The sequence below is a fragment of the Barbus barbus genome, assembly GCF_936440315.1.
Source record: "Barbus barbus genome assembly, chromosome: 19".
Lineage (NCBI taxonomy): Eukaryota > Metazoa > Chordata > Actinopteri > Cypriniformes > Cyprinidae > Barbus > Barbus barbus.
In genome coordinates, this window is record NC_136747.1 from 29,053,316 (window position 1) to 29,080,640 (window position 27,325).

General features: G+C 36.3%; 2 protein-coding genes across 2 annotated transcripts; both read right to left on the reverse strand.

Moving 5' to 3' along the window:
* Positions 1-864: 864 nt before the first annotated feature.
* On the reverse strand, positions 865-5,894 carry LOC306885637 (uncharacterized protein). Its single transcript, XM_079442300.1, has 6 exons — positions 5,654-5,894; positions 2,636-2,676; positions 1,943-2,230; positions 1,548-1,793; positions 1,396-1,455; positions 865-1,298 (listed from the first exon to the last, which is right to left on the reverse strand). Coding segments are annotated over exons 1-6 (819 nt in total). The 5' UTR covers positions 5,656-5,894; the 3' UTR covers positions 865-1,116.
* A 2,001-nt stretch (positions 5,895-7,895) lies between these two features.
* On the reverse strand, positions 7,896-25,875 carry LOC306885280 (uncharacterized protein; the record flags this gene model as incomplete). Its single annotated transcript, XM_079441702.1, has 7 exons — positions 7,896-8,767; positions 8,875-8,946; positions 9,700-9,945; positions 10,102-10,380; positions 10,497-10,528; positions 12,112-12,190; positions 25,692-25,875. 7 exons carry the CDS (start codon positions 25,873-25,875, stop codon positions 8,595-8,597), a joined length of 1,065 nt encoding a protein of 354 aa, XP_079297828.1. The 3' UTR covers positions 7,896-8,594.
* Positions 25,876-27,325: the final 1,450 nt, after the last annotated feature.

Sequence of the window (27,325 nt, forward strand, 5' to 3'; positions counted from 1 at the left end):
CCTGGAGGCAGGGCTGGGCTTAAAACTGATGTTGTTTTTCTGATGTTAAACCTAAGCTATGCTGTAAATAGCTGGAAAAATACTTTCAGGAATGTATACAACAGTTTGTTTTAGTTTGTAAAAATGTATTTACAGGACAAAAAATAAAGGTATAGAATAATCACCTACAAATAAAAACAGTTTAATTTATAAAAGAAACTTTGATTTTTGTGAAAAAGGTAATTTAATGTAGAAATGGCTGGTTAAGCTAAAATGGGCCACAATTTTCAGCTAAAATAGGCTGCATACACACACTTTTATACAGACATTGAGGGTGAAAATAGGTTTATAGGCCTACTGTAGATATGTATCCATACAAAATCTTAAGTTTAAAAAAAATAAAAATACAAGCATACACACACGCATGCACACAATAGACACCAATGCACAGAAACACACACCTATACAACATGATCAGTTCATTTTTAACTGCATTGTTTAATTAAATATTATTTTAAATTCTATTTTATGAAATACATGTATGGTGTTGCTACGGCACACTAAAGACAATAGTGTCAATTTACTGTTAAAATAAAATGATTTAAGCTGAAATAACCTGCTGTTCTCTTTTTTTTGGCCCATTTTACCTGAATTTTGTATCGTGGCTCAAGAAGGTACCTGCTGATACTCTAACTCTCATCATTTTAAAACAATTATACTTTTTCACATTTAAAAAATATAAATATATTTAAGAGACCCATGCTAATTTATAAGAATATCATTATATCTCCTGCATAACGTATTTGATGGTTTTATAAGTCATTTACCAAAACGTGGCCCATTTTAGCTGACGTCACCCAACAAATCCACATAGAAACATTATTTAAACATCTGTTTTTTTAATTAAAATATTTACAAAATATACATATGTACAAGCATATTTTTTTTGTTTGGCATATATATATGCATGTTTACATTATTAATAATTTTGTTTTTTTAAATAAATACATAAATACAAAATGCAGATAGAGCTACTAAACTGATTCCTGAGGTCCAGTCCGAATGTGCATACACACTGAAAATTAAAGATATATTGCAGAAATATTTTGTACAGTTCAATCATATTCCAGCGGGCCCTCAGCAGATGTCTACATGATCCTTTAATGCTTCTGGGTCTTCTGTACTCAGTCCTCCTTTTCCTTTACTAGCAGCACCCTTCAAGTATCCTCTGTGCCAGCGCTTGAGTAACGTGACAGCGGTCAGAATCAGAGCCAGCAGGACCACAGTGAGGGCAGCTGCCAAACTCCAGTAGCCTACAGCTGGAAGGAAATAGTAGAGAGAGAGCACTTATTTTATTTTTTAAATCTTTCAGTCTTGTATTTTTGTAATGCTCTCAATGTCTCCTGTTTAACTCACTACGATATTTAGTGCCATCAGTTTTGTCTTTATCAGTGTCGTCCAGTTTTTCCTTTGTTTCTGTACAGAATATTCAAATGTTAGTCTAACAGTTTAGTGTTCATTTGCTGTTTAAACATAATATTTCTAAACACTCACTGAGTTTCTCTCACCTCTGACTATCACTGTGATCAAGGTGTTTCCTTCAGGGTCCAGAACTCTGTATGTTCCTGCATCTGTAAACTCATTAATGATCAGGTTTCCATCTCTGATGGTGATTCGTTCTCTCTGAACTCCATCAGTTCTGCTCCAGACCTCCGTCCACTCTGTGTTTCTTCTGCTCTGATGCTGCACTTTATCAGCGTTTGACAGCAGAACATCCAACTTCAGCTCCTCACCTGTTTTCACAGAAACCTCATCTGAAGAGAAACAAAGACATTAATTATCATTGTAATCAATCTGTGATCATTCAGAGTTTGTCGTTTCCAGTCCAGTATGCAATATCAATGTAATTATTAAATAAAAACCAGAAAACACACACTATTGGTTTGATCAGTTTCATCTTTACCATGAACACAAAGTTGGTACGTCCTGATCTGTCGCTCCAGCTCTGCCTGATCATTATAGTAATAGACTCTCAGAAAGTATTTCCCAGCATCACTGAAGCTCAGATCCTTGATGAAGACGTCACAGTTTCTTTGTTTATATACTCGTCCACTACAGTCTTCAGTCGGACACACAGGGATGTTTCCTGACCGACTGTCTAAACTAATAACAGAAATCTCACGGTCTTCAGTTTCACACGTCAGGGTGATGTTTCCTCCCTTTTCTCCTGTCACAGGTGTAGCAGTGGTTCCTGCAAATACAGTCAGTAAATATTAATCTAATACAAAGTATCAATACTGCAAAATCAGTCTGCTGTTTCTCTCTCTTCTCTGTAATAGTCATGGTAAAATATCCTAGTAGAGTTATTTTAACTGATATTTTAACTAATTAAACTACATAGAAATAAAGGCAACAAGTAAACAATGATATTAGAAGTGACACATTGCAGATGTTTGAGATGTTGATGATATTGGATGATCTATGCAGTTCACTGATTAATAAACAGTGTTGTCAGTGTGTATTATTTGTTATATGATGGGAAGTTTCCCGCATCAATACACAAATATCCACCAAATCACTCGGCTGAGTGACACAACAGAAAACTACTAGAATAACTAGCTGAAACTGATTAAAACAGATCATAAATGATACTGACCGCTGTAAGTGACAAAGCCCAGCAGCAGCAGAAGATATATCCTGAGAGAAACAGATGTGTTATATGACAGACAGAGGCACAATATCTTGCTGAGAGGTGATAGACACAATACAGATCTAGTTTGAGTCTAGTACAACCCTTAGTGAGGTGCTTACAAGTAGGGGTCGACCGATTATCGACCTGGCCGATTATTGGCACCGATATTAAGCATTTTTATAATAATCGGCATCGGTCATTTTCAAAACCGATGTGCCGATAAAATTATTTAATTATGAAACGCGCTATTTGGCTCTGATGCAGCCTGTCGGAACTCACCACTCTGTGGCCTAGAGCAGTCTCCGCCCACCGCGCATCTGATTTGTTGAGAGTCAGGAGTCCGACCAATCAACGTGGAAGACTAAAGGCGCTCTCACACCGAAAGCGCTTGCTAACTGGTGCTGCTTCATCAGCGCATCAGTTCTCTCTCAAAGGCAGCAGCAGACGTTGCTCAAGTTGCAATAAATTACAATCCACTACACTGAAGTTGTAAAAACCTCAAGATTATCTATTTATGGTTTCCGAGGTGGGGGAAACGCAGGGGGAATCGCGGAATCCAGTCATATAAATGGAATTTACTGTATAACGCGGAGTCACGGAATTAGTCAAAGTTTGGATGAATTAATCAAAAGTAGGTCAGTACACTTAAATCGACATGATATGGACTATCTGTAAACATTAAGCTGCTAAAAGACTATTTAAATATGAATTCTGCATGTTCGGCGTGTCTCTGTATATGTGAATGGCACAGACGCGCGGTTTTGACACACACACACACACACACACACACACACACACACACACAGGAGTGCGCGACACTCGCGGTGTATTCCGCATCTGCCATGTCACTAAATGAGGACATAAATATATGAACATCATCCCCAGAACTGCTCTGAGAGTTACTTCATGAGCATTTGACTGTTTCGTTTGAGTAAAACGATCGTCATATCATAAATAGGCTACAGAAACTTAAGAGGTCCTGACGGCAACCCGTCAAAATAAAAGTTCGGTTTATTTACTAATGCTACTACAATTATTACAACTTTTGTTTAAAAGATCACACAATACGCTATTTCTTCCATGTTTTAATTTTAATAGTAAACCCATTTGTTTGCCAAAAAATAGAGTTCAACTCTCATTTGATTAAAAGATAAATTAAATTAATGTTTTATGCCTTCATTTGCACTGCTCTGTAAATGAAAACTAATGGAAATTACTGTCACATAGGCCAAGATTATGATACTGTCACATAGGCCAAGACTAAGATACTGTCACATAGGCCAAGACTAAGATACTGTCACATAGGCCAAGATTAGGATGACGGAAATTGGGACATTTCAATAGGCTATTGAACCAAGTGAGCCTATAACAGGCTATTAGTGTTATAGTTTCATTAAAATAGTTGTGGTCTTCTTCGCAACTTCTACAATGGAGCTATGAAGACAATTAAATTATTTACACGTATTATATACATTGCGCTTTTTAAATTAATCAACTGATGTGCATTAGATGATGAATTGAATAGTCACCTCTTGTAGGTTATGATTTAGTCAACCGAAAATAATTAATGAAGAATTATGAGAGGTTATGCTATTACACATACATTTCTAACATGTAAATTATTGAAGCCAAATACTTACATTTTCCCAAGCTGTTTAGCTTTGGTATTTAGTATTCATAGGCTTAATCATGAAGCATACAGTGGCCCCACTTTTACCTCTCTCTTTATATATTACCCTTATTGTAGATGGGTGCATGGGGGAAGACAAGAGTAAGAAGTGCAACCAACACTAGGGAAGGCCGTTTTTGTCAGAGCCCTTGTTATTCTTAATTTTGACATTCATTTTCATTTTTACACCAGACATATATATCGGTTCAATATATCGGTTATCGGTCTACTTGGTCTGTAATAATCGGTATCGGCCCTGAAAAACACATATCGGTCGACCCCTACTTACAAGATACCAGACGAGGAACTCACAGAAACTGACAATCCCTAGATGCTGAAACATTCAGATCAACTATTCTGTTCTTCTGCAGACTTTTAAATCTTTATGGATTAAAAAAAAAAATCACATTAAATCACACTTGAAATTAGTACCCTGTATATTTTCATAATGTAATTTTTAATTATTTGTATTTTAAATTGAGGTTAACTGGTATTGGCATATTACTGTAGCAGCAAAATTCAATGTTTCTTAAAGGCACAATATGTAAGATTGTTTTTATTAAAATATCCAAAAACCACTAGAACAATGTTATATATTTTGCTGACTTGTGTTCTTACATTATCCCACGTTTTGAACAATGTCATATTTTTAAAGATCATTATGTTGTGTATTTGGTGTAACAGAATATGTTGACATGCTTTAATGTTCAAAAAAACACATTATTTGTCAAATACTGTCCATTATTGTAGTTCCTCTATGTCCCGCCTCTCTACAAACCCCTCCTACAGCATTACGATTACGATGCTAATGTTGGCCAATCAGAGCAGACTGTGCTTGTGGTCTGAACGAGGGGTTTGTAGAGAGGCGGGGCATAGAGGAACTACAATAATGGACAGTATTTGACAAATAATGTGTTTTTTGTACATTAAAGCATGTCAACATATTCTGTTACACCAAATACACAACATAATGATCTTTAAAAATAAGGCATCACTGATACATAATTCACACATCACCTACATACACACATGCATATTTGACACGTCCCCTTTAAGAGGTAGAAGGTGTTTAGGATTGTAAGTGCAATCTCTGGAGCCTGATCCGTTACGACGCAAAAAAAAAAGTTGTAATAAATACGACTGTTCTGGTCTGCTGCAGCAATCTCGACTCAGTGTGTCTTTGATAGTTTAGAAAGCTATGGACACATTAAGTATAAAGACTGTGATACATTTCCTTGGCATCACAAGCAGGTTTAGCTGTCCAAAACAAACAATCAAACATTGGATTTATATTTAAAAACGTGAAAACTTACATGGTTTAGTGCCAGTGGTCAGCTACAATAACCAGGTGAGTGACTGGAGATCTTCATGTGTCTTTCTCAGCCCAGAGCAGATACAGAACTACCTGCGAAACAAAACACAGGGGGTCGCTTTTGATTACTATTAAATATAGTGCATTCGCGGTTTTCCCCTCCGTCAGGACCCCTCTGTTGAATTAGTGCTCCAAGTGACAGATAAGAGACCGCGACAAACCGAGAACAAGCAGAGATAACTGCAGGCTTGAGCAATGGGCGTGGCGAAAGGTAGGGGGTGGAGAAAGGTCTTAATGATTGGTCGACAAAGCTGTCTGTCACAAAAAGGGATAACTGCAGGCTTGTGCACCGAAAAGGGGAACTTTTTAGTCTGATAAACTCCACCCAAACCACGAATAGCTGGGAAACTTTACATATACAGTATACAGTTCGCGCACAAGTCTCACATATGCAAATTAAGTCTAAACCACGTGGCATGACAAATGAAATCTGACAGTCGAACAGTTTCTCAGATATTCATGGTTGAATGAAATTTGAGGATTAATTTCTGATCTACCATTTCTTCAGACTAATTGTATTCAGTATATCCAATATAAAATCAGCCTGATAAACCAGCTATGACAGCTTAGGCTGGTTTTAGCTGGGGGGGGGGGTTCAGGGAATTCATGTTTGCAGTGTTCTTGTAATGCTATAACAATTATGCTAGCAGCATAATAAAACATGTTAGCAATGTGCAGAATCATGCAAGCAAAGTTTAACAGTCTGTTAAATCATGTTAGCATCATGCTAAAACATGCTTGCAGTGTGCTAACAACATGCTGCTGTTGGTTGTTAAATTCGTCTTCTGAGGTTTTGGTTCTTTAATGTTGTAGATAGCCCATAGTTTAATTTATATATATCTCTCTCTTTATTGTGTCGGGCTCCTCCTGGACAGGCGAGCATATAGGCACGTGCCTACAATGCCTGAGTTAATCCAGCATTTCTGTAAAATAGACAGTATGAAGTGTGCATATGATGTCCTTCAGCGCTGTATTTCCAGCATCATTACTCCAGTCTTCAGTGTCACATGATCTTCAGAAATCATAATAATATACTGATCTGCTGCTCAAGAAACATTTCTGATGATTATTATTATCAATATTTAAAACAGTTAAGTAGTTTGTTCAGGATTCTTTGATGAATAGAAAGATCCAAAGATCAGCATTTATCTAAAATAAAAAGCTTTTATAACATTATACACTATACCATTCAAAAGCTGGAGTTAATATTATTTTTATATTTTGGGAAAGAAATGATAGAAATTAGTACTTAAAGGATACTTTAAATAGGTCAAAAGTGATGATAAAGACATTTATGTTACCAAAGATTTATATTTCAGATAAATGCTGTTCTTCTGAACTTTCTATTCATCAAAGAAACCTGGAAAATTCTACTGTTTTCAGCATTAAAATAATAATAATACATGTTTCTTGAGCAGGAAATCAGCATATTAGAGTAATTTCTGAAGGATGGACACTGAAGACTGGAGTAATGATGCTGGAAATACAGCTGCATATCACAGAAGAGAAATACATTACATCTTAACAGATATTCACTTCCAAAACTATTTAAAATTACAATATTTACTGTTTAAGGCTCAAATAAATGCAGGTTTGGTGAGCAGAAGAGAATTAATCAAAAAAACATTAAGAATAGAGATTAATATGTTAATTTCATGTTTGAAATATAATATTTGTACGACTGGATGAGTTGTATATTCCAGTAATACAGTCTGTTGTTCATAACTACAGGTTTCAGCACAATGCAGAGAATAAAACCAGTGTTTCCACGTTCTTTCCAGACAGGACTCTCTATATCAGATCAGCTGTTTATTGAAATCTGCATCAAACTTCTGTTGTAATGAATCTCCTCATGATTTCCCAATACTGTATGTGCTCTATAGCAGCTTGCAAGTAGATGCAATTAAAGATTTCTGAGGGAATAAATATTCCAGGTTCCTGACAAGTTAAAGTGTGTGAACAGCTTCAGAATCTGCTTTTGATTCATTAATCATTTTTACTATATTACCAAAAATGTACTATTTAAAACAAATCATGTCTATTCCTGGTTTACACGAGTTAAGAGTTTATAAAAATGGCTGTGAAATTTAAAAGCAGTTTGTTACTGCAACATAATTCAGTATCAATACACAATATTAAAGCTGGAGTAGCATGATTAAAGCAGGTAACAGTATTACTTCAGTCAAGAGTCAGAAAGAGCTTTATTAGTATTTTAGGAATCTGACCTGGTGACAGCAGCTTCCAGTACAAAAGACATAATAGACAGTACAAACATTATAAATTAAATAATGCACTATGTACAAATATAGAGGACAAAACATTCAAACAATTACAAGCGTCCAGTTTACAAATATAAAACTAACTTTCCCCAACACTGGTTAAGAGTTTATAAAAATGGCTGTGAAATTTAAAAGTAGTTTGTTACTGCAACATAATTCAGTATCAATACACAATATTAGAGCTGGAGTAGCAGGTATATATTACTTAGTATGTTTTGAAGAAACAAACAAACTTGCTGTCAAAGGCAACGGTAAATGTCCTGCGCACATTTAAACTAATTCAGTTTCTATCAAGCAGTCACCAGATCCATCAGAAAACAACCGTAAGTATTTCAGTTGATCAGATTAAACAGGCATGTGACTGGATGTTTACAGTACACTGCTCTTACAATACCATAAATAATGCTAGCTGATGAATGTTTGAATTTTGAATCAATTTGTTATTATTTTTAAAAAGTGAAAATGAGCCCCTAAATATGAAGCTGAAGTGACCAGCAGATGGAGACATTTAATCACCTGACTGAGTCAGGAATGAGATGTTGGCAGGATCCTCTGCTGAGTAACCAGTGCTGTTCGGTGATCTGGGCCCCTGTACGGTTTCTGTCATTGGGACCTCTTATTGGGACCCTCTTCAGGTTCTTTCGTTGGGACCTCTTGGTAGGAATCATGGTTCTTGTTCTCGTTCAGATGTTGACGTATCTTGATGACAGCAAACACAACCAGACCCACCAGAACCACCAGAACTCCAATCCCAATCCCAATCCAAACCCCATCAGCTGGAAGGGGAAAGTGGGAAGAGAATAATTTTAAAAATTATTTTTTCTTTTTTAAACTCACTGCTTAAAGATTTTGTGAAGTTCTCAACACCTTCGGTTTTACTTACAAACTCGTTTAGTTTCATGAGGTTCGTCCTCGTGTTTGCGGTCCAGTTTGTCCTTCGAGCTCGTACTAGGTTCTGTAGAGAATGTAGGAAGGTTAATTACACAGGTAATTATTAATTAGCCGTTCATCATAATTAACCCTTTCACATGTGAGTTTAAAATATTCTAGCTGAGCCCAGCCTGAGTTTATTCAGGCGACTGTTATTTTAGATTGTAGAGCCTCATTGTTTCCATGGCGACGCGTCATGCTTGTCATGTGACACACCGCAGCTACAATAGAGCTGGATCACACATGGATCGCTTTTATTCCCTTTTTCCTATTTTGTTTATTAATATTCACAAACATACTCACTATATTATGAAATATCTGATATTCCGATTCTGAAATATATTTGGTGGTTTTTCAAATGTAAACTCATCCTCTCCTCCCGAAGCACATTAAAGTAAGTCTCTGGTAAACAGGAGAAGAGCAGAGTAAAGTTTATAGTTATCTACACAATCTGTATATGATATCAATAAAACATGTCAGATTATATTTGTAAGGATCATTATTGCTGCTTCCAGAGACATCAGCGTGTATTTTACAAACTATAAATGTATGGTTTTGCTAGTACTTGTGTATTTAAATGTCTGAAAGCTAAAATAAGCATTATATGGTTGAAACACTGAATATTTGTGATAATATGACAAGCGCTGGCGCGTCTGATCTGGCTCCTGTCAGCTGATGACGTGACGCACTGAAGGCTCTAATCACACCGGAGTGATCGCGGAGTTAAACCTCACCTGTCCACTAATTAATATTTCTAAACATCCATCAGTTTTCTCACCTGTGACCGTCACAGTGACCAGGATTCCTCCTGATGAGTTCAGGACTCTGTATGTTCCTGCATCACTGGATGAGAAGTGTTTAAAGGTCAGGCGGCTATTATTGTTGGTCAGTTGATCAGTCAGGACACCCAGTCCTCTCCTCCACACCTCTGTCCAGTCCGAGTTTGTAAAATGAGTGACGTTCTCAGCCTTATGCGGCAGATCATCAAACATCAGCTCTTCACCTGTCCGTCCTGTTAAATTAACTGAAGAGAAATAATACAGCATAATTATGACATGGCACTTTTATAATATTGATGATGTGTGATATTACACTGGTGTAACATAATATAAAATAAACACTGGTACTAAATGAAAGCAACAAAAGCTCAAATCAATATTTAAATCAGTTTTGACCTTACCTTTAACACGGACATCATAAGTGTAGCTGTCGAGCTGTTGACCGTTGGCATACACTGTTGAGATGTATTTTCCAGCATCGGTGGTCTTCAAGTCTTGTAGAATGAGGTCACAACTCCCACTCTTGTGCACACGACCCCTGAAGTGTTCATGCTGATTGGGACCATAAGCAATTTTGGATCCAAATCTCAGAAGAGTGGATAAATCCTCTCCGTTGCTTGAATCACACGGCAGGGTAATACTGCTGCCCTTTAGTCCCTCCACAGTTAATGAAGAAGCACCTACAAATAAAAACAGCGTTAAATCACTGCACAATATGGACAATGTGGTATTTATTCATCTTATTAATGTCACCAATCCTATTTACAAATATTTTTTCTTTATATTACACACTCACCAGGCAAGAGGAACAGCAGAGAAGTCAGGCACCTGATAAAAAAAGGAAACGGTGGTTATATGTTCCTCAAATCTCAGCTGAAGTGAAGAATATTGTACAGAAACACTGACAATGTTATTGTTATTCAGCACTTCTATACATCATATGAGAAGAAACTGCACACAAACTTCACTGGACCTAGGGGTGGGAGATATGACCAAATCTGATATCACAATATGACTTAACTTTATATCACGATATATATATTTTTTATTTTAAAAAGGTTATGATATTAAAATCTTTGATACAATAGAATTTTCATAATCCTTGTCACCAATGTCAACATCAGACTAATACAAGCCTAAAAAGAGACTAACAAAGGTATTGATTCTGGTCTGAAGACAGTCCTGGAGTCAGTTATTCACACATATATTAAGAGAGAACGCAATTCCTTCAAGGTTGAGTGGCTCAGATTTGTTCTATTATCAGGTATTTTCCAAAGCACACAGATAATGTGTGCAGTTTCTCTCTCAGATATTATAAGTTAATAGCTTTATTAAATCAACTCAAATCTAAGAGGTTAAAAACTTAACATTAACTCGATCAATGATCCCTCAAAAGAAGAAGTGGCTCTGGGATTCAAGCTAATTATATATCCATCTATATCTATTAGGGCTGTCTCGATTCATCGATTTTAGTCGACTAGTCAATTTTTGCTTGCTTCGATTAAAATAATGGAAGTGACGCATTTCACAGACAAGAATCCATAAAACACATTATTAGACTATTTTCCAAGGCTGCATGATATATTAAACCCATTTAAAAATCATAAGCATAATTGTAAATTCACAAACGCTATGATTTAATTAAATAATTATAAGCGATGCAGTTCTAACACAGTATATGGTCTTTAATTCCATGCGTGTCGGTTAAGTTTGTGCGTCTCACAGCGGCTTCGTTCACAGGAACGTGTGAGCGTGTGGAGCGTCTGAAACTCATCTCTGCATGCTGTTGTGAGTTTGGGTTTATTATAACCTTCATCTGGGAACCATGTGTGCCATTTCATCAGATTTGTAAGGTAAACATGACAGGTACCCGTGACGTCTCACGCAGTGATGCTGCAAGATCTCAGCACCTTTGCTCCAAAAGCGATAACAAAACATCCTTTTTCTGTAAAACGCTTACATTAATCGTGTTTGTTATTTTTTTTTAATCAAAGTGGAAAACACTTCACTAAAAAATGCAAACCTGACTGACTGCTTCAGTTCTGCTTTAAGCTTCACTCTTACCACGTGCACATAAGGGTTTACTGAACACCATCTTTGGAAACCAGTACCGCTGGAGGTTACTCAGATACATATGAATGGAGAGAGAAGCTTGGATTGTCTCTCCTTGATGGGTTTTTTCTCTTGTAAATTAAAACCAATTATGGTCACTCCAACGGAGGTCAAGAGCTACATAATCCATAGAGCGCAGCTACAGATCTGTTGTGTTTCTCACCTGATGAGAGTTTCCAACTCAGTGACTAAACAATCACTGTCGCCAAAAACTCTTGAACACCATTTAAAAACTTATAATTGTTTGCATTATTTACACATAAAATATGATCACAATGTGAGAGCTGAAAGGATCTTACCAAAGAAGGTTAACTGCCAGGAGGATGATAGCTGCCCTCTCTGTGCTTCTCCTCCAGATCTTCAGATCTCCTCCACCTCCTGTGAATCACAAAGACACAATAGCATGTAGAAAAATATCAAAACAATAAGTGTCATGTCAAAAGCATTAACATTTCCCTTCATCTTTGTCATTTATTTATTTTTTTACTTTTATTTTATTGGAATAAATAAATAAAATGGATAAAATCATAAGTGTTATTATGTGTGTACAATGTTTTATAATAATAATTTATTCTATTTAGTGACCATTTCATTCATTTAACATTTAATATTGGGAGCATCCAAGTTATTTGACATATTTGAACATTTAAAAAAAAAAAAAAAAAAGTAGCAATAGTTATTTCCCTGGTAATTAGTTTCTTTTATAATGATGTAACTCAGTTACTGTTTGTGAGAAGTAACTATAAATATAACTAATTACTTTTTTAAAGTAACGTGCCCAACACTGCATACTCTACAATGATTTATTACTTGTCTTTGTTGAATAATACAGAATATAAAAAGCTTTAAATAATAATTGCATATTAAATCGCAATCTTGGTGTAAAAAAAAAAAGAAGCAATTAGATTATTTTCCGAAATCGTTCAGCCCGAACATAAACACACAAGCACATGCACAATCTCTTACTTCACTAATGACGCCTCACTGCTTGTGAAAGCAGAGGAAACAACTCTACAGAAACATCATAATATGTGCAGATATAATATGAGAATTACTATTCTTGTATGTATTATAATCTAGTACGCCTACAAGGCCTCATGAGACTCCATTACAGTACAATGTTGCCTTGAGACAACATGCAGCTTTTTGTCATTTCCTTTGATACATTTGATGAAATATTATGTAAAGTGTTTGAAAATACTTCTTTGCTTTCCAATGAAGGGGACTAAGATTTTTTTTTGTAGGCAATTTATATGTATGGGAATGGTCACATGTATATATAAATTAGTTGTAAGCACTTTGTTTTATTATGTCCTGACAGTGATTGTTTACTATTTCATAAATAAATAAAAATCACAAACTGTTTCTTTGCATTTCTTTTAAATGTATTGTCAGTATTGGGCTCGTAGATCACGTGGGTAGAGTTGTTTTTACTGTGAGGATGACCATCAGCCACCACTGAAGACCGTTTCTGACCGAAGGAAAAACCCTGCATTGCTTGTAATTGATCTATTATTTTATCACTGACTGTTTACTTGTCTTTGTTAGTTCAAATACATTCAATTTAGAGTTTGAAATCAAAGTATTTCCCTCACAATATAAATATGAATATGAACATTATAAATTGTAAAACACAAATATCCTGAGTCACGAAACATTGGATGATTGTAGTTTTAAAACACAGAGGCTTAAAGGGACAGTTCACCCAAAAATGAAAATGTCGTCACCGTGGACGCAAAGTGTGTTACTCTATCATCAGTAACGCATGGATACACTGTTTCCGTACTAATCAGAGTAAATTAACATACAATGCATATCCATGCGTTACTGATGACAGAGAACAGCCGACACACTTTGCGTCTATCAGATGCTTTCCAAAAATGGTGCTACGCTGACACAGAGAGACTACTGGACTATTTTGACGTTGTTTTTCATATTTTTCTGTGCTTTGACAGTCATATTTACTCGGCAGTCAATGGGACAGTCACAAGCCTCCTGGATTTCATCCAAAATATCTTACTACAGCTACTACCCTTCCCATTTTCCAAGGTGATACCCAGTAATTTTACTTGCTTAACTTGTTGACTAAGTGTTTTATTTATATATAATTTCAGCTCTGGTTTGGTCTGTAGAGAATAGCTAGACCCAAACACTATATATACTCTTTGTTTTAGATGTATTTAGGATCAACTTATTCTCTAAAATAAGCTTTTCTATGCTCTCCAACTCATTCAAAATAGCCGTTAATTAAACCGATGTTTGTGTAGATTCATAAACTGTTGTATCGTCTGCATACATTGGTAAAGTTAGCACTTCTTAGCACCAGATAGAAATCATTTGTAAAAATGGAATACAACAGTGGTGTTTTGAACGTTTTGAATTTTTCTAACATTAAAAAGATTAATAAATGCTGTAAAAAAACGTTTATTGTTTGTTCATACTATCAATGCAGAATTAACATGCTGTAGAAATATATTTTTCATTGTTAGTTCATGTTAGTTAATGCATTCCCTAATGTTATTATTTTCAAGAGTTTTTGAGCACAAGGCCCCCAAAAGTGCCCGGATAGTATAAAAAATCCCTAGAAGAACAAGAGGGCCCTGCGCCTTAGGCCCTAAAAATCTACCTTTTCATACCTTAATTTAACAAGGTAAGACCAGTCTTGAAGAAGCCAAATTAAATGACCAACTTTGTAAGACTAGTCTAAACAATAGTCATGCGGTTCACATTATCGTGGCTGTTTTCAGCCAGAATCACTAAAGAAACTTTAATGGTCTCATTTAGCATGACTGTATAACTTTAAATCAGCGCTTTATGAGATGTTTCCTCGCTTCGGCTCCCGGTGCTCATCCCTGTCGTTAATAACGTTACCGCTGTCAGCTTTTGCTTGTTTACAGACAATGACAGAAACACGCTAAAATGAAACTAACCTTATTAAAGTTACCGGGGTGTATGTATATACGAGTACGCTCACTGCGGTCAAGTGGGCCGCGCGTTGAAAATACACGGTCAAGCCAGCCGCACCTTTTTTTTGTTTGCGCGTCTAATCGTGCACTTACGGTACGGGTGCTGCGAGCGGTCTAAACAGATGTAAAGAGGCTGTCATACCGGCGTTTCCTTTACACTTTTGATTTTAATGTTTGCAAATACATTATTATTGTACATAAAAGTTTGTATTGTACATTAATTATCATATTAATGTTAATACATTTTATTTTATTTTTTATTTTTTTATTTTAATGTTTGTGTGTGTGTATATTTGTCTCATTTTCAAACACTCATAAAAAGCTCATAATATTTGTTCCTGACTATCAATGTATTTGATCCTGACTACCAATATATATGTATTCATTTTCAAGCCAATTTACTGTATAGTTTTGGAGAAAATTAAAATCAAAATAACTCAAAACAACAAAATGCGTCCTGGCACTTGCACTGCATACCATTTTCCAACACTCATAAAAATGGCCCTTTATAGGTTAGCTCATTGTTTCAGTTGATATATATTCTGAGTGACCCTGACTATCAATGTGTTCATTTTGAAGTCATTTTACTGTATAGTCTTGGAGAAAATTAAAATCAAAATCACCAAAAACAACAAAATCAGTCCTGGCAATTGCACTGTGTCCCATTTTCCAACTCTTATAAAAAATGTCCCTTTATAGGTTAGCTCATACTCTCAATTGATATATATTCTGGGTGGCCCTGACTGTCACTGTGTTCATTTTCAAGTCATTTTACTGTATAGTCTTGGAGAAAATTAAAATCAAAATCACCAAAAACAACAAAATCAGTCCTGGCAATTGCACTGTGTCCCATTTTCCAACTCTTATAAAAAATGTCCCTTTATAGGTTAGCTCATACTCTCAATTGATATATATTCTGGGTGGCCCTGACTGTCACTGTGTTCATTTTCAAGTCATTTTACTGTATAGTTTTGGAGAAAATTAAAATCAAAATCACCAAAAACAACAAAATCCGTCCTGGCACTTGCACTGTGTCCCATTTTCCAACTCTTATAAAAAGTGTTTCTTAATAGGTTAGCTCGTTGTTTCAATTGATATGGATTCTGAGTGACCCGGTGTATCACTGTGTTCATTTACAAGTCATTGTACTGTATAGTTTTGGAGAAAATTAAAATCAAAATCACCAAAAAAAACAACAAAATCCGTCCTGCATCCCATTTTCCAACACTCATAAAAAGTGTTCATTTATAGGTTAGCTCATTCTTTCAATTGATATATATTCTGGGTGACCCTGACTGTCACTGTGTTCATTTTCAAGTCATTGTACTGTATAGTTTTGGAGAAAATTAAAATCAAAATCACCAAAAACAACAAAATCCGTCCTGGCACTTGCACTGTGTCCCATTTTCCAACTCTTATAAAAAGTGTTGCTTTATAGGTTAGCTCATTCTCTCAATTGATATATATTCTGGGTGACCCTGACTGCCACTGTGTTCATTATCAAGTCATTTTACTGTATAGTTTTGGAGAAAATTAAAATCAAAATCACCAAAAACAACAAAATCCGTCCTGCATCCCATTTTCCAACACTCATAAAAAGTGTTCATTTATAGGTTAGCTCATTCTTTCAATTGATATATATTCTGGGTGACCCTGACTGTCACTGTATTCATTTTCAAGTCATTTTACTGTATAGTTTTGGAGAAAATTAAAATCAAAATCACCAAAAACAACTAAATCCGTCCTATCACTTGCACTGCATCCCATTATCCAACACTCATAAAACGTTTTCCTTTATAGGTTAGCTCATTCTTTCAATTGATATATATTCTGGGTGACCCTGACTGTCACTGTATTCATTTTCAAGTCATTTTACTGTATAGTTTTGGAGAAAATTAAAATCAAAATCACCAAAAACAACAAAATCAGTCCTGGCACTTGCACTGTGTCCCATTTTCCAACTCTTATAAAAAGTGTTGCTTTATAGGTTAGCTCATTCTCTCAATTGATATATATTCTGGGTGACCCTGACTGTCACTGTGTTCATTTTCAAGTCATTTTACTGTATAGTTTTGGAGAAAATTAAAATCAAAATCACCAAAAACAACAAAATCCGTCCTGCATCCCATTTTCCAACACTCATAAAAAGTGTTCATTTATAGGTTAGCTCATTCTTTCAATTGATATATATTCTGGGTGACCCTGACTGTCACTGTGTTCATTTTCAAGTCATTGTACTGTATAGTTTTGGAGAAAATTAAAATCAAAATCACCAAAAACAACTAAATCCGTCCTATCACTTGCACTGCATCCCATTATCCAACACTCATAAAAAGTGTTGCTTTATAGGTTAGCTCATTCTCTCAATTGATATATATTCTGGGTGACCCTGACTGCCACTGTGTTCATTTTCAAGTCATTTTACTGTATAGTTTTGGAGAAAATTAAAATCAAAATCACCAAAAACAACAAAATCCGTCCTGCATCCCATTATCCAACACTCATAAAAAGTTTTCCTTTATAGGTTAGCTCATTCTTTCAATTGATATATATTCCGGGTGACCCTGACTGTCACTGTATTCATTTTCAAGTCATTTTACTGTATAGTTTTGGAGAAAATTAAAATCAAAATATACGAGTACGCTCACTGCGGTCAAGTGGGCCGCGCGTTGAAAATACACGGTCAAGCCAGCCGCACCTTTTTTTTGTTTGCGCGTCTAATCGTGCACTTACGGTACGGGTGCTGCGAGCGGTCTAAACAGATGTAAAGAGGCTGTCATACCGGCGTTTCCTTTACACTTTTGATTTTAATGTTTGCAAATACATTATTATTGTACATAAAAGTTTGTATTGTACATTAATTATCATATTAATGTTAATACATTTTATTTTATTTTTTATTTTTTTATTTTAATGTTTGTGTGTGTGTGTATATTTGTCTCATTTTCAAACACTCATAAAAAGCTCATAATATTTGTTCCTGACTATCAATGTATTTGATCCTGACTACCAATATATATGTATTCATTTTCAAGCCAATTTACTGTATAGTTTTGGAGAAAATTAAAATCAAAATAACTCAAAACAACAAAATGCGTCCTGGCACTTGCACTGCATACCATTTTCCAACACTCATAAAAATGGCCCTTTATAGGTTAGCTCATTGTTTCAGTTGATATATATTCTGAGTGACCCTGACTATCAATGTGTTCATTTTGAAGTCATTTTACTGTATAGTTTTGGAGAAAATTAAAATCAAAATCACCAAAAACAACAAAATCCGTCCTGCATCCCATTTTCCAACACTCATAAAAAGTGTTCATTTATAGGTTAGCTCATTCTTTCAATTGATATATATTCTGGGTGACCCTGACTGTCACTGTGTTCATTTTCAAGTCATTGTACTGTATAGTTTTGGAGAAAATTAAAATCAAAATCACCAAAAACAACTAAATCCGTCCTATCACTTGCACTGCATCCCATTATCCAACACTCATAAAAAGTGTTGCTTTATAGGTTAGCTCATTCTCTCAATTGATATATATTCTGGGTGACCCTGACTGCCACTGTGTTCATTTTCAAGTCATTTTACTGTATAGTTTTGGAGAAAATTAAAATCAAAATCACCAAAAACAACAAAATCCGTCCTGCATCCCATTATCCAACACTCATAAAAAGTTTTCCTTTATAGGTTAGCTCATTCTTTCAATTGATATATATTCCGGGTGACCCTGACTGTCACTGTATTCATTTTCAAGTCATTTTACTGTATAGTTTTGGAGAAAATTAAAATCAAAATCACCAAAAAACAACAAAATCAGTCCTGGCACTTGCACTGTGTCCCATTTTCCAACTCTTATAAAAAGTGTTGCTTTATAGGTTAGCTCATTCTCTCAATTGATATATATTCTGGGTGACCCTGACGGTCACTGTGTTCATTTTCGAGTCATTTCACTGTATAGTTTTGGAGAAAATTAAAATCAAAATCACCAAAAACAACTAAATCAGTCCTGGCACTTGCACTGTGTCCCATTTTCCAACTCTTATAAAAAGTGTTGCTTTATAGGTTAGCTCATTCTCCCAATTGATATATATTCTGGGTGACCCTGACTGCCACTGTGTTCATTTTCAAGTCATTTTACTGTATAGTTTTGGAGAAAATTAAAATCAAAATCACCAAAAACAACTAAATCAGTCCTGGCACTTGCACTGTGTCCCATTTTCCAACTCTTATAAAAAGTGTTGCTTTATAGGTTAGCTCATTCTCTCAATTGATATATATTCTGGGTGACCCTGACTGCCACTGTGTTCATTTTCAAGTCATTTTACTGTATAGTTTTGGAGAAAATTAAAATCAAAATCACCAAAAACAACAAAATCCGTCCTGCATCCCATTTTCCAACACTCATAAAAAGTGTTCATTTATAGGTTAGCTCATTCTTTCAATTGATATATATTCTGGGTGACCCTGACTGTCACTGTATTCATTTTCAAGTCATTTTACTGTATAGTTTTGGAGAAAATTAAAATCAAAATCACCAAAAACAACAAAATCAGTCCTGGCAATTGCACTGTGTCCCATTTCCCAACTCTTATAAAAAGTGTTCCTTTATAGGTTAGCTCATTCTTTCAATAGATATATATTCTGGGTGACCCTGACTGCCACTGTGTTCATTTTCAAGTCATTTTACTGTATAGTTTTGGAGAAAATTAAAATCAAAATCACCAAAAACAACAAAATCCGTCCTATCACTTGCACTGCATCCCATTATCCAACACTCATAAAAAGTTTTCCTTTATAGGTTTGCTCATTCTTTCAATTGATATATATTCTGGGTGACCCTGACTGTCACTGTATTCATTTGCAAGTCATTTCACTGTATAGTTTTGGAGAAAATTAAAATCAAAATCACCAAAAACAACTAAATCAGTCCTGGCACTTGCACTGTGTCCCATTTTCCAACTCTTATAAAAAGTGTTGCTTTATAGGTTAGCTCATTCTCCCAATTGATATATATTCTGGGTGACCCTGACTGCCACTGTGTTCATTTTCAAGTCATTTTACTGTATAGTTTTGGAGAAAATTAAAATCAAAATCACCAAAAACAACTAAATCCGTCCTATCACTTGCACTGCATCCCATTATCCAACACTCATAAAACGTTTTCCTTTATAGGTTAGCTCATTCTTTCAATTGATATATATTCTGGGTGACCCTGACTGTCACTGTATTCATTTTCAAGTCATTTTACTGTATAGTTTTGGAGAAAATTAAAATCAAAATCACCAAAAACAACAAAATCAGTCCTGGCACTTGCACTGTGTCCCATTTTCCAACTCTTATAAAAAGTGTTGCTTTATAGGTTAGCTCATTCTCTCAATTGATATATATTCTGGGTGACCCTGACTGTCACTGTGTTCATTTTCAAGTCATTTTACTGTATAGTTTTGGAGAAAATTAAAATCAAAATCACCAAAAACAACAAAATCCGTCCTGCATCCCATTTTCCAACACTCATAAAAAGTGTTCATTTATAGGTTAGCTCATTCTTTCAATTGATATATATTCTGGGTGACCCTGACTGTCACTGTGTTCATTTTCAAGTCATTGTACTGTATAGTTTTGGAGAAAATTAAAATCAAAATCACCAAAAACAACTAAATCCGTCCTATCACTTGCACTGCATCCCATTATCCAACACTCATAAAAAGTGTTGCTTTATAGGTTAGCTCATTCTCTCAATTGATATATATTCTGGGTGACCCTGACTGCCACTGTGTTCATTTTCAAGTCATTTTACTGTATAGTTTTGGAGAAAATTAAAATCAAAATCACCAAAAACAACAAAATCCGTCCTGCATCCCATTATCCAACACTCATAAAAAGTTTTCCTTTATAGGTTAGCTCATTCTTTCAATTGATATATATTCCGGGTGACCCTGACTGTCACTGTATTCATTTTCAAGTCATTTTACTGTATAGTTTTGGAGAAAATTAAAATCAAAATCACCAAAAAACAACAAAATCAGTCCTGGCACTTGCACTGTGTCCCATTTTCCAACTCTTATAAAAAGTGTTGCTTTATAGGTTAGCTCATTCTCTCAATTGATATATATTCTGGGTGACCCTGACGGTCACTGTGTTCATTTTCGAGTCATTTCACTGTATAGTTTTGGAGAAAATTAAAATCAAAATCACCAAAAACAACTAAATCAGTCCTGGCACTTGCACTGTGTCCCATTTTCCAACTCTTATAAAAAGTGTTGCTTTATAGGTTAGCTCATTCTCCCAATTGATATATATTCTGGGTGACCCTGACTGCCACTGTGTTCATTTTCAAGTCATTTTACTGTATAGTTTTGGAGAAAATTAAAATCAAAATCACCAAAAACAACTAAATCAGTCCTGGCACTTGCACTGTGTCCCATTTTCCAACTCTTATAAAAAGTGTTGCTTTATAGGTTAGCTCATTCTCTCAATTGATATATATTCTGGGTGACCCTGACTGCCACTGTGTTCATTTTCAAGTCATTTTACTGTATAGTTTTGGAGAAAATTAAAATCAAAATCACCAAAAACAACAAAATCCGTCCTGCATCCCATTTTCCAACACTCATAAAAAGTGTTCATTTATAGGTTAGCTCATTCTTTCAATTGATATATATTCTGGGTGACCCTGACTGTCACTGTATTCATTTTCAAGTCATTTTACTGTATAGTTTTGGAGAAAATTAAAATCAAAATCACCAAAAACAACAAAATCAGTCCTGGCAATTGCACTGTGTCCCATTTCCCAACTCTTATAAAAAGTGTTCCTTTATAGGTTAGCTCATTCTTTCAATAGATATATATTCTGGGTGACCCTGACTGCCACTGTGTTCATTTTCAAGTCATTTTACTGTATAGTTTTGGAGAAAATTAAAATCAAAATCACCAAAAACAACAAAATCCGTCCTATCACTTGCACTGCATCCCATTATCCAACACTCATAAAAAGTTTTCCTTTATAGGTTTGCTCATTCTTTCAATTGATATATATTCTGGGTGACCCTGACTGTCACTGTATTCATTTGCAAGTCATTTCACTGTATAGTTTTGGAGAAAATTAAAATCAAAATCACCAAAAACAACTAAATCAGTCCTGGCACTTGCACTGTGTCCCATTTTCCAACTCTTATAAAAAGTGTTGCTTTATAGGTTAGCTCATTCTCCCAATTGATATATATTCTGGGTGACCCTGACTGCCACTGTGTTCATTTTCAAGTCATTTTACTGTATAGTTTTGGAGAAAATTTAAATCAAAATCACCAAAAACAACTAAATCAGTCCTGGCACTTGCACTGTGTCCCATTTTCCAACTCTTATAAAAAGTGTTGCTTTATAGGTTAGCTCATTCTCTCAATTGATATATATTCTGGGTGACCCTGACTGCCACTGTGTTCATTTTCAAGTCATTTCACTGTATAGTTTTGGAGAAAATTAAAATCAAAATCACCAAAAACAACAAAATCCGTCCTGCATCCCATTTTCCAACACTCATAAAAAGTGTTCATTTATAGGTTAGCTCATTCTTTCAATTGATATATATTCTGGGTGACCCTGAATGTCACTGTGTTCATTTTCAAGTCATTTTACTGTATAGTTTTGGAGAAAATTAAAATCAAAATCACCAAAAACAACAAAATCAGTCCTGGCACTTGCACTGCATCCCATTTTCCAACACTTATTAAAAGTGTTCCTTTATAGGTTAGCTCATTCTATCCATTGATATGTGTTAAGAGTGACCCTGAATATCACTGTGTTCATTTTCAAGCCATTTTACTGTATAGTTTTGGAGCAAACTAAAAGCAAAATCACCAAAAACAACAAAATCAGTCCTGGCACTTGCACTGTGTCCCATTTTCCAACTCTTATAAAAAGTGTTGCTTTATAGGTTAGCTTATTCTCTCAATTGATATATATTCTGGGTGACCCTGACTGTCACTGTGTTCATTTTCAAGTCATTTTACTGTATAGTTTTGGAGAAAATTAAAATCAAAATCACCAAAAACAACTAAATCAGTCCTGGCACTTGCACTGTGTCCCATTTTCCAACTCTTATAAAAAGTGTTGCTTTATAGGTTAGCTCATTCTCCCAATTGATATATATTCTGGGTGACCCTGACTGCCACTGTGTTCATTTTCAAGTCATTTTACTGTATAGTTTTGGAGAAAATTTAAATCAAAATCACCAAAAACAACTAAATCAGTCCTGGCACTTGCACTGTGTCCCATTTTCCAACTCTTATAAAAAGTGTTGCTTTATAGGTTAGCTCATTCTCTCAATTGATATATATTCTGGGTGACCCTGACTGCCACTGTGTTCATTTTCAAGTCATTTCACTGTATAGTTTTGGAGAAAATTAAAATCAAAATCACCAAAAACAACAAAATCCGTCCTGCATCCCATTTTCCAACACTCATAAAAAGTGTTCATTTATAGGTTAGCTCATTCTTTCAATTGATATATATTCTGGGTGACCCTGACTGTCACTGTGTTCATTTTCAAGTCATTTTACTGTATAGTTTTGGAGAAAATTAAAATCAAAATCACCAAAAACAACAAAATCAGTCCTGGCACTTGCACTGCATCCCATTTTCCAACACTTATTAAAAGTGTTCCTTTATAGGTTAGCTCATTCTATCCATTGATATGTGTTAAGAGTGACCCTGAATATCACTGTGTTCATTTTCAAGCCATTTTACTGTATAGTTTTGGAGCAAACTAAAAGCAAAATCACCAAAAACAACAAAATCAGTCCTGGCACTTGCACTGTGTCCCATTTTCCAACTCTTATAAAAAGTGTTGCTTTATAGGTTAGCTTATTCTCTCAATTGATATATATTCTGGGTGACCCTGACTGTCACTGTGTTCATTTTCAAGTCATTTTACTGTATAGTTTTGGAGAAAATTAAAATCAAAATCACCAAAAACAACTAAATCAGTCCTGGCACTTGCACTGTGTCCCATTTTCCAACTCTTATAAAAAGTGTCCCTTTATAGGTTAGCTCATTGTTTCAATGGATATGTATTAAGAGAGACCCTGACAATTATTGTATTAATTTTCAAGTCATTTTACTGTATAGTTTTGGAGAAATGTAATGGCAAATTCACCCCAAGTTTAAAGGGCATGCTGACACTTAAATCATCTCCCATTTCCAAACACTCATAAAAATCTTTCCTTTATAGGTTTGCTCATTCTTTCAATTGATTCCTGTTCATCATAACTGTTTCTGTATTAATTTTCCAGTAATTTTACCATACAGTTTTGGAGAACATTAATGGCAAAATCACTCCAAAAATCGAAGTACATTCCAGCAGTTGCACCATTTCCCATTTTCAAAAAATCATAAAAATAATTTCCTTTATAGGTTTGTTCATTCTGTCAATTGATTCCTATTCACAATAATCCTGTACTGTAATAATTTTCAAGTAATTTTACTCTATAGTTTTAGAGAAACTTCAAAATTACTCCAAAATGAAAGTGCATTTAGCAGTTGCACCATTACCCATTTTCAAACATTCATAAAAATCTTTCCTTTTTTGGTTTCCTCGTTCTTTCAATTGATTCCTCTTCAAAGTGACCCTGACTATTACTGTATTCATTTTCAAGTCGTTTAACTCTACAGTTTTGGCAAAAATTAAAAGCAAATTCACTTCTGGAAATCAAAGTGCGTTCTAGAGTTTGGACCATTTCCCATTTTCAAACACTCATAAAAATATTTTCTTTATTGATTTGCTCATCCTTTGAATTGATTCCTGTTCACAGTAATCCTGACTATTTCTGTATTAATTTTGGTGTCATTTTACTGTATGGTTTCTGGTAAAAATTAAAGGCAAACTCAATCCAAATTAGTTTTTGGAGTGCATTCTTGTATTTTCATACACATTTTAAATTGTTTAAAGGCATCATTGTGAAAACGTACCATGCTTATTACCATATAAAACTGAAACATCTCGGTTACATACGTAACCCTCGTTCCTTTTCTGTTGGTCACTACGAGTTATGTTGTGACATTAAGTGTTTACTTAGGAGACCCAGTCATCTCTGAGTTTAAGAGAAAATGCCAATGAAAATTGACTAGTGGAATTTTTATACTGAGCCACTCCCCATTCATACGGGTATATAAGGCGACAGTGTGCATCCACTCATTCAGATGTGTGACCCTGGACCACAAAACCAGTCATAAGTGTCAATTTTTCGAAATTGAGATTTCTTCATCATCTGAAAACTGAATAAATTTAGGATAGGACAATATTTGGCCGAGATACAACTATTTGGAATCTGAGGGGCCAAAATACTGAGAAAATCTCCATTAAAGTTGTCCAAATTAAGTTCTTAGCAATGCATATTACTAAACAAAAATACATTTTTGATATATTTACGGTAGGAAATTCACTAAATATCTTCATGGAACATGATCTTTGCTTAATATCCTAATGATTTTTGGCCTTAAAGAAAAATGGATAATTTTGACCCATACAACGTTTTTTGGCTATTGCTACAAATATACCCCGGCGACTTAAGACTGGTTTTTGTGGTCCAGGGTCAAATTTTTGTTTCGGAGCCGAGTGGTTGAATGAAAGCTGATATACTCCACAAAGGCATTCATCTGCTGTGTCGGAGAGCTGTTCTGGTTGGCGGTACGGTGCTAATAGTGGACTGTTCGCGTCTTTTTAAAGATTGCATTCCATCCGTGTCCTCTTGGTTGCGGGCATTTTTTGTCCTCTGTCGATGGCCACGATCGTTGTCTTCAGTGTCTGGGCATTCAGCATGCTGAAGCTGCATTCGTAGATGGTTCATGTGACCACAGCAACGCTGCGATCGCATCTCTCCTTTTTTAAAGGGAAAGGAGCAGATTGCTCTGTCACTGCCTGTTCTGGTTTCGCTGCCACCAGCAGAGGACTGCCGACTAGTGCTCTGGGAGATCTGAGGGTTACAGGGAGAGCTTCTCTGCCAGGCCAGTCCCCATGGACCTCTCACTCCTCTCGGTAGCTCTTGTCCTGTGTGGCTGCCGGGTGATTTTGCTGGGCTGTCTCTCGGCGGTCCCGGCATTTCATCCTGTGTTCAGCTGGAGGATCAGGTGTCGATGACAGCATCAGGGGATGGGCTATCATCCTCTGAGGATGAAGATTTGGCGGTGCTGCCCCCCTTGGGTGTTGTCACCACTGCCAAATCGGACCCAGAGCTGACAGCCATGCTTGCCTGGGCACCAGTGAGCATCGGGCTGGAGGTGAATACACCACCCAGTTCTGAGCGCTCACGGCTGGACAATTGGTTCACAGCATGGAGCGTGGCTCAAAACCGCATTCTGCCCTGGTTCCTTTCTTCCCAGAGGTGCATAAGAAAATGACGAAGTCGTGGACGGCCCCTTTCACAGCCAGAAGCTGCTCGTCTCCTTCCTCCATTCTCACTACCCTCGATGGCGGGGCAGGAGGGGGTACATGGACATTCCCCAGGTGGAGACTTTGCCTTACAGGCTACTTAAGTCACTGCGTGGTCCCTCGGGAAGAACAACTCTGGCTCAACCTGGTCGAGATGAGAGACGTTGACAAAGTGTGCTTTCTTGACCTCCCATCTCCCAGGCTGGCCTGTTGAGGACTTCAGCCAGCAGTTCTCGGCAGTACAGACTCGATTTGAAAAGGCCAGACTGACACCCAGCACCTGCTCTGATCTGCACTTCACACATTCACCTTCCCCCCCTGCAACCCCCTTTACTCCCTCCCCCACCATTCTACCTGCGTTTAAAGTCTGTGTAGAGGATGTTAGAAGGTCTTCAGAAAACAGAAATCTAGGAAAGCTTCAGGACCAGACGGTATTTCACCTGCCTGTCTAAAAGTCTGTGCCGACCAATTGGCCCCCATCTTTACACAGATCTTCAACAGCTCTCTGGAGCTGTGTGAAGTTCCCTGCTGCTTCAAACGCTCCTCCATCATTCCCATCCCCAAAAAGCCCAATATCACCTGTCGCACTCACGTCTGTGGTCATGAAGTCACTTGAGAGACTGGTCCTGGCCTACCTGAAGGACATCACTAGACCCTTGCTGGATCCTCTTCAGTTTGCCTACAGAGCAAACAGGTCTGTGGATGACGCTGTCAATATGGGACTGCATTACATCCTGCAACACCTCGACAAACCTGGGAATTATGCAAGGATCTTATTTGTGGACTTCAGCTCGGCCTTCAATACCATCATACCTGACCTTCTCTCAGACAAACTGAGACATCTCTCTGTGCCCTCCTCCATCTGTCAGTGGATCACCAGCTTCCTGACAGACAGGCAGCAGCTAGTGAGGCTGGGCAAACTCACATCCAGGACTCTCACCATCAGCACTGGCACCCCTCAGGGTTGTGTTCTCTCCCCCACTGCTCTTCTCCCTCTACATGAATGACTGCACTTCAAAGGACCCCTCTGTCAAGCTCCTGAAGTTTGCGGACGACACTACAGTCATAGGCCTCATCAAGGACAGTGACGAGTCTGCTTACAGACAGGAGGTTGAGCAGCT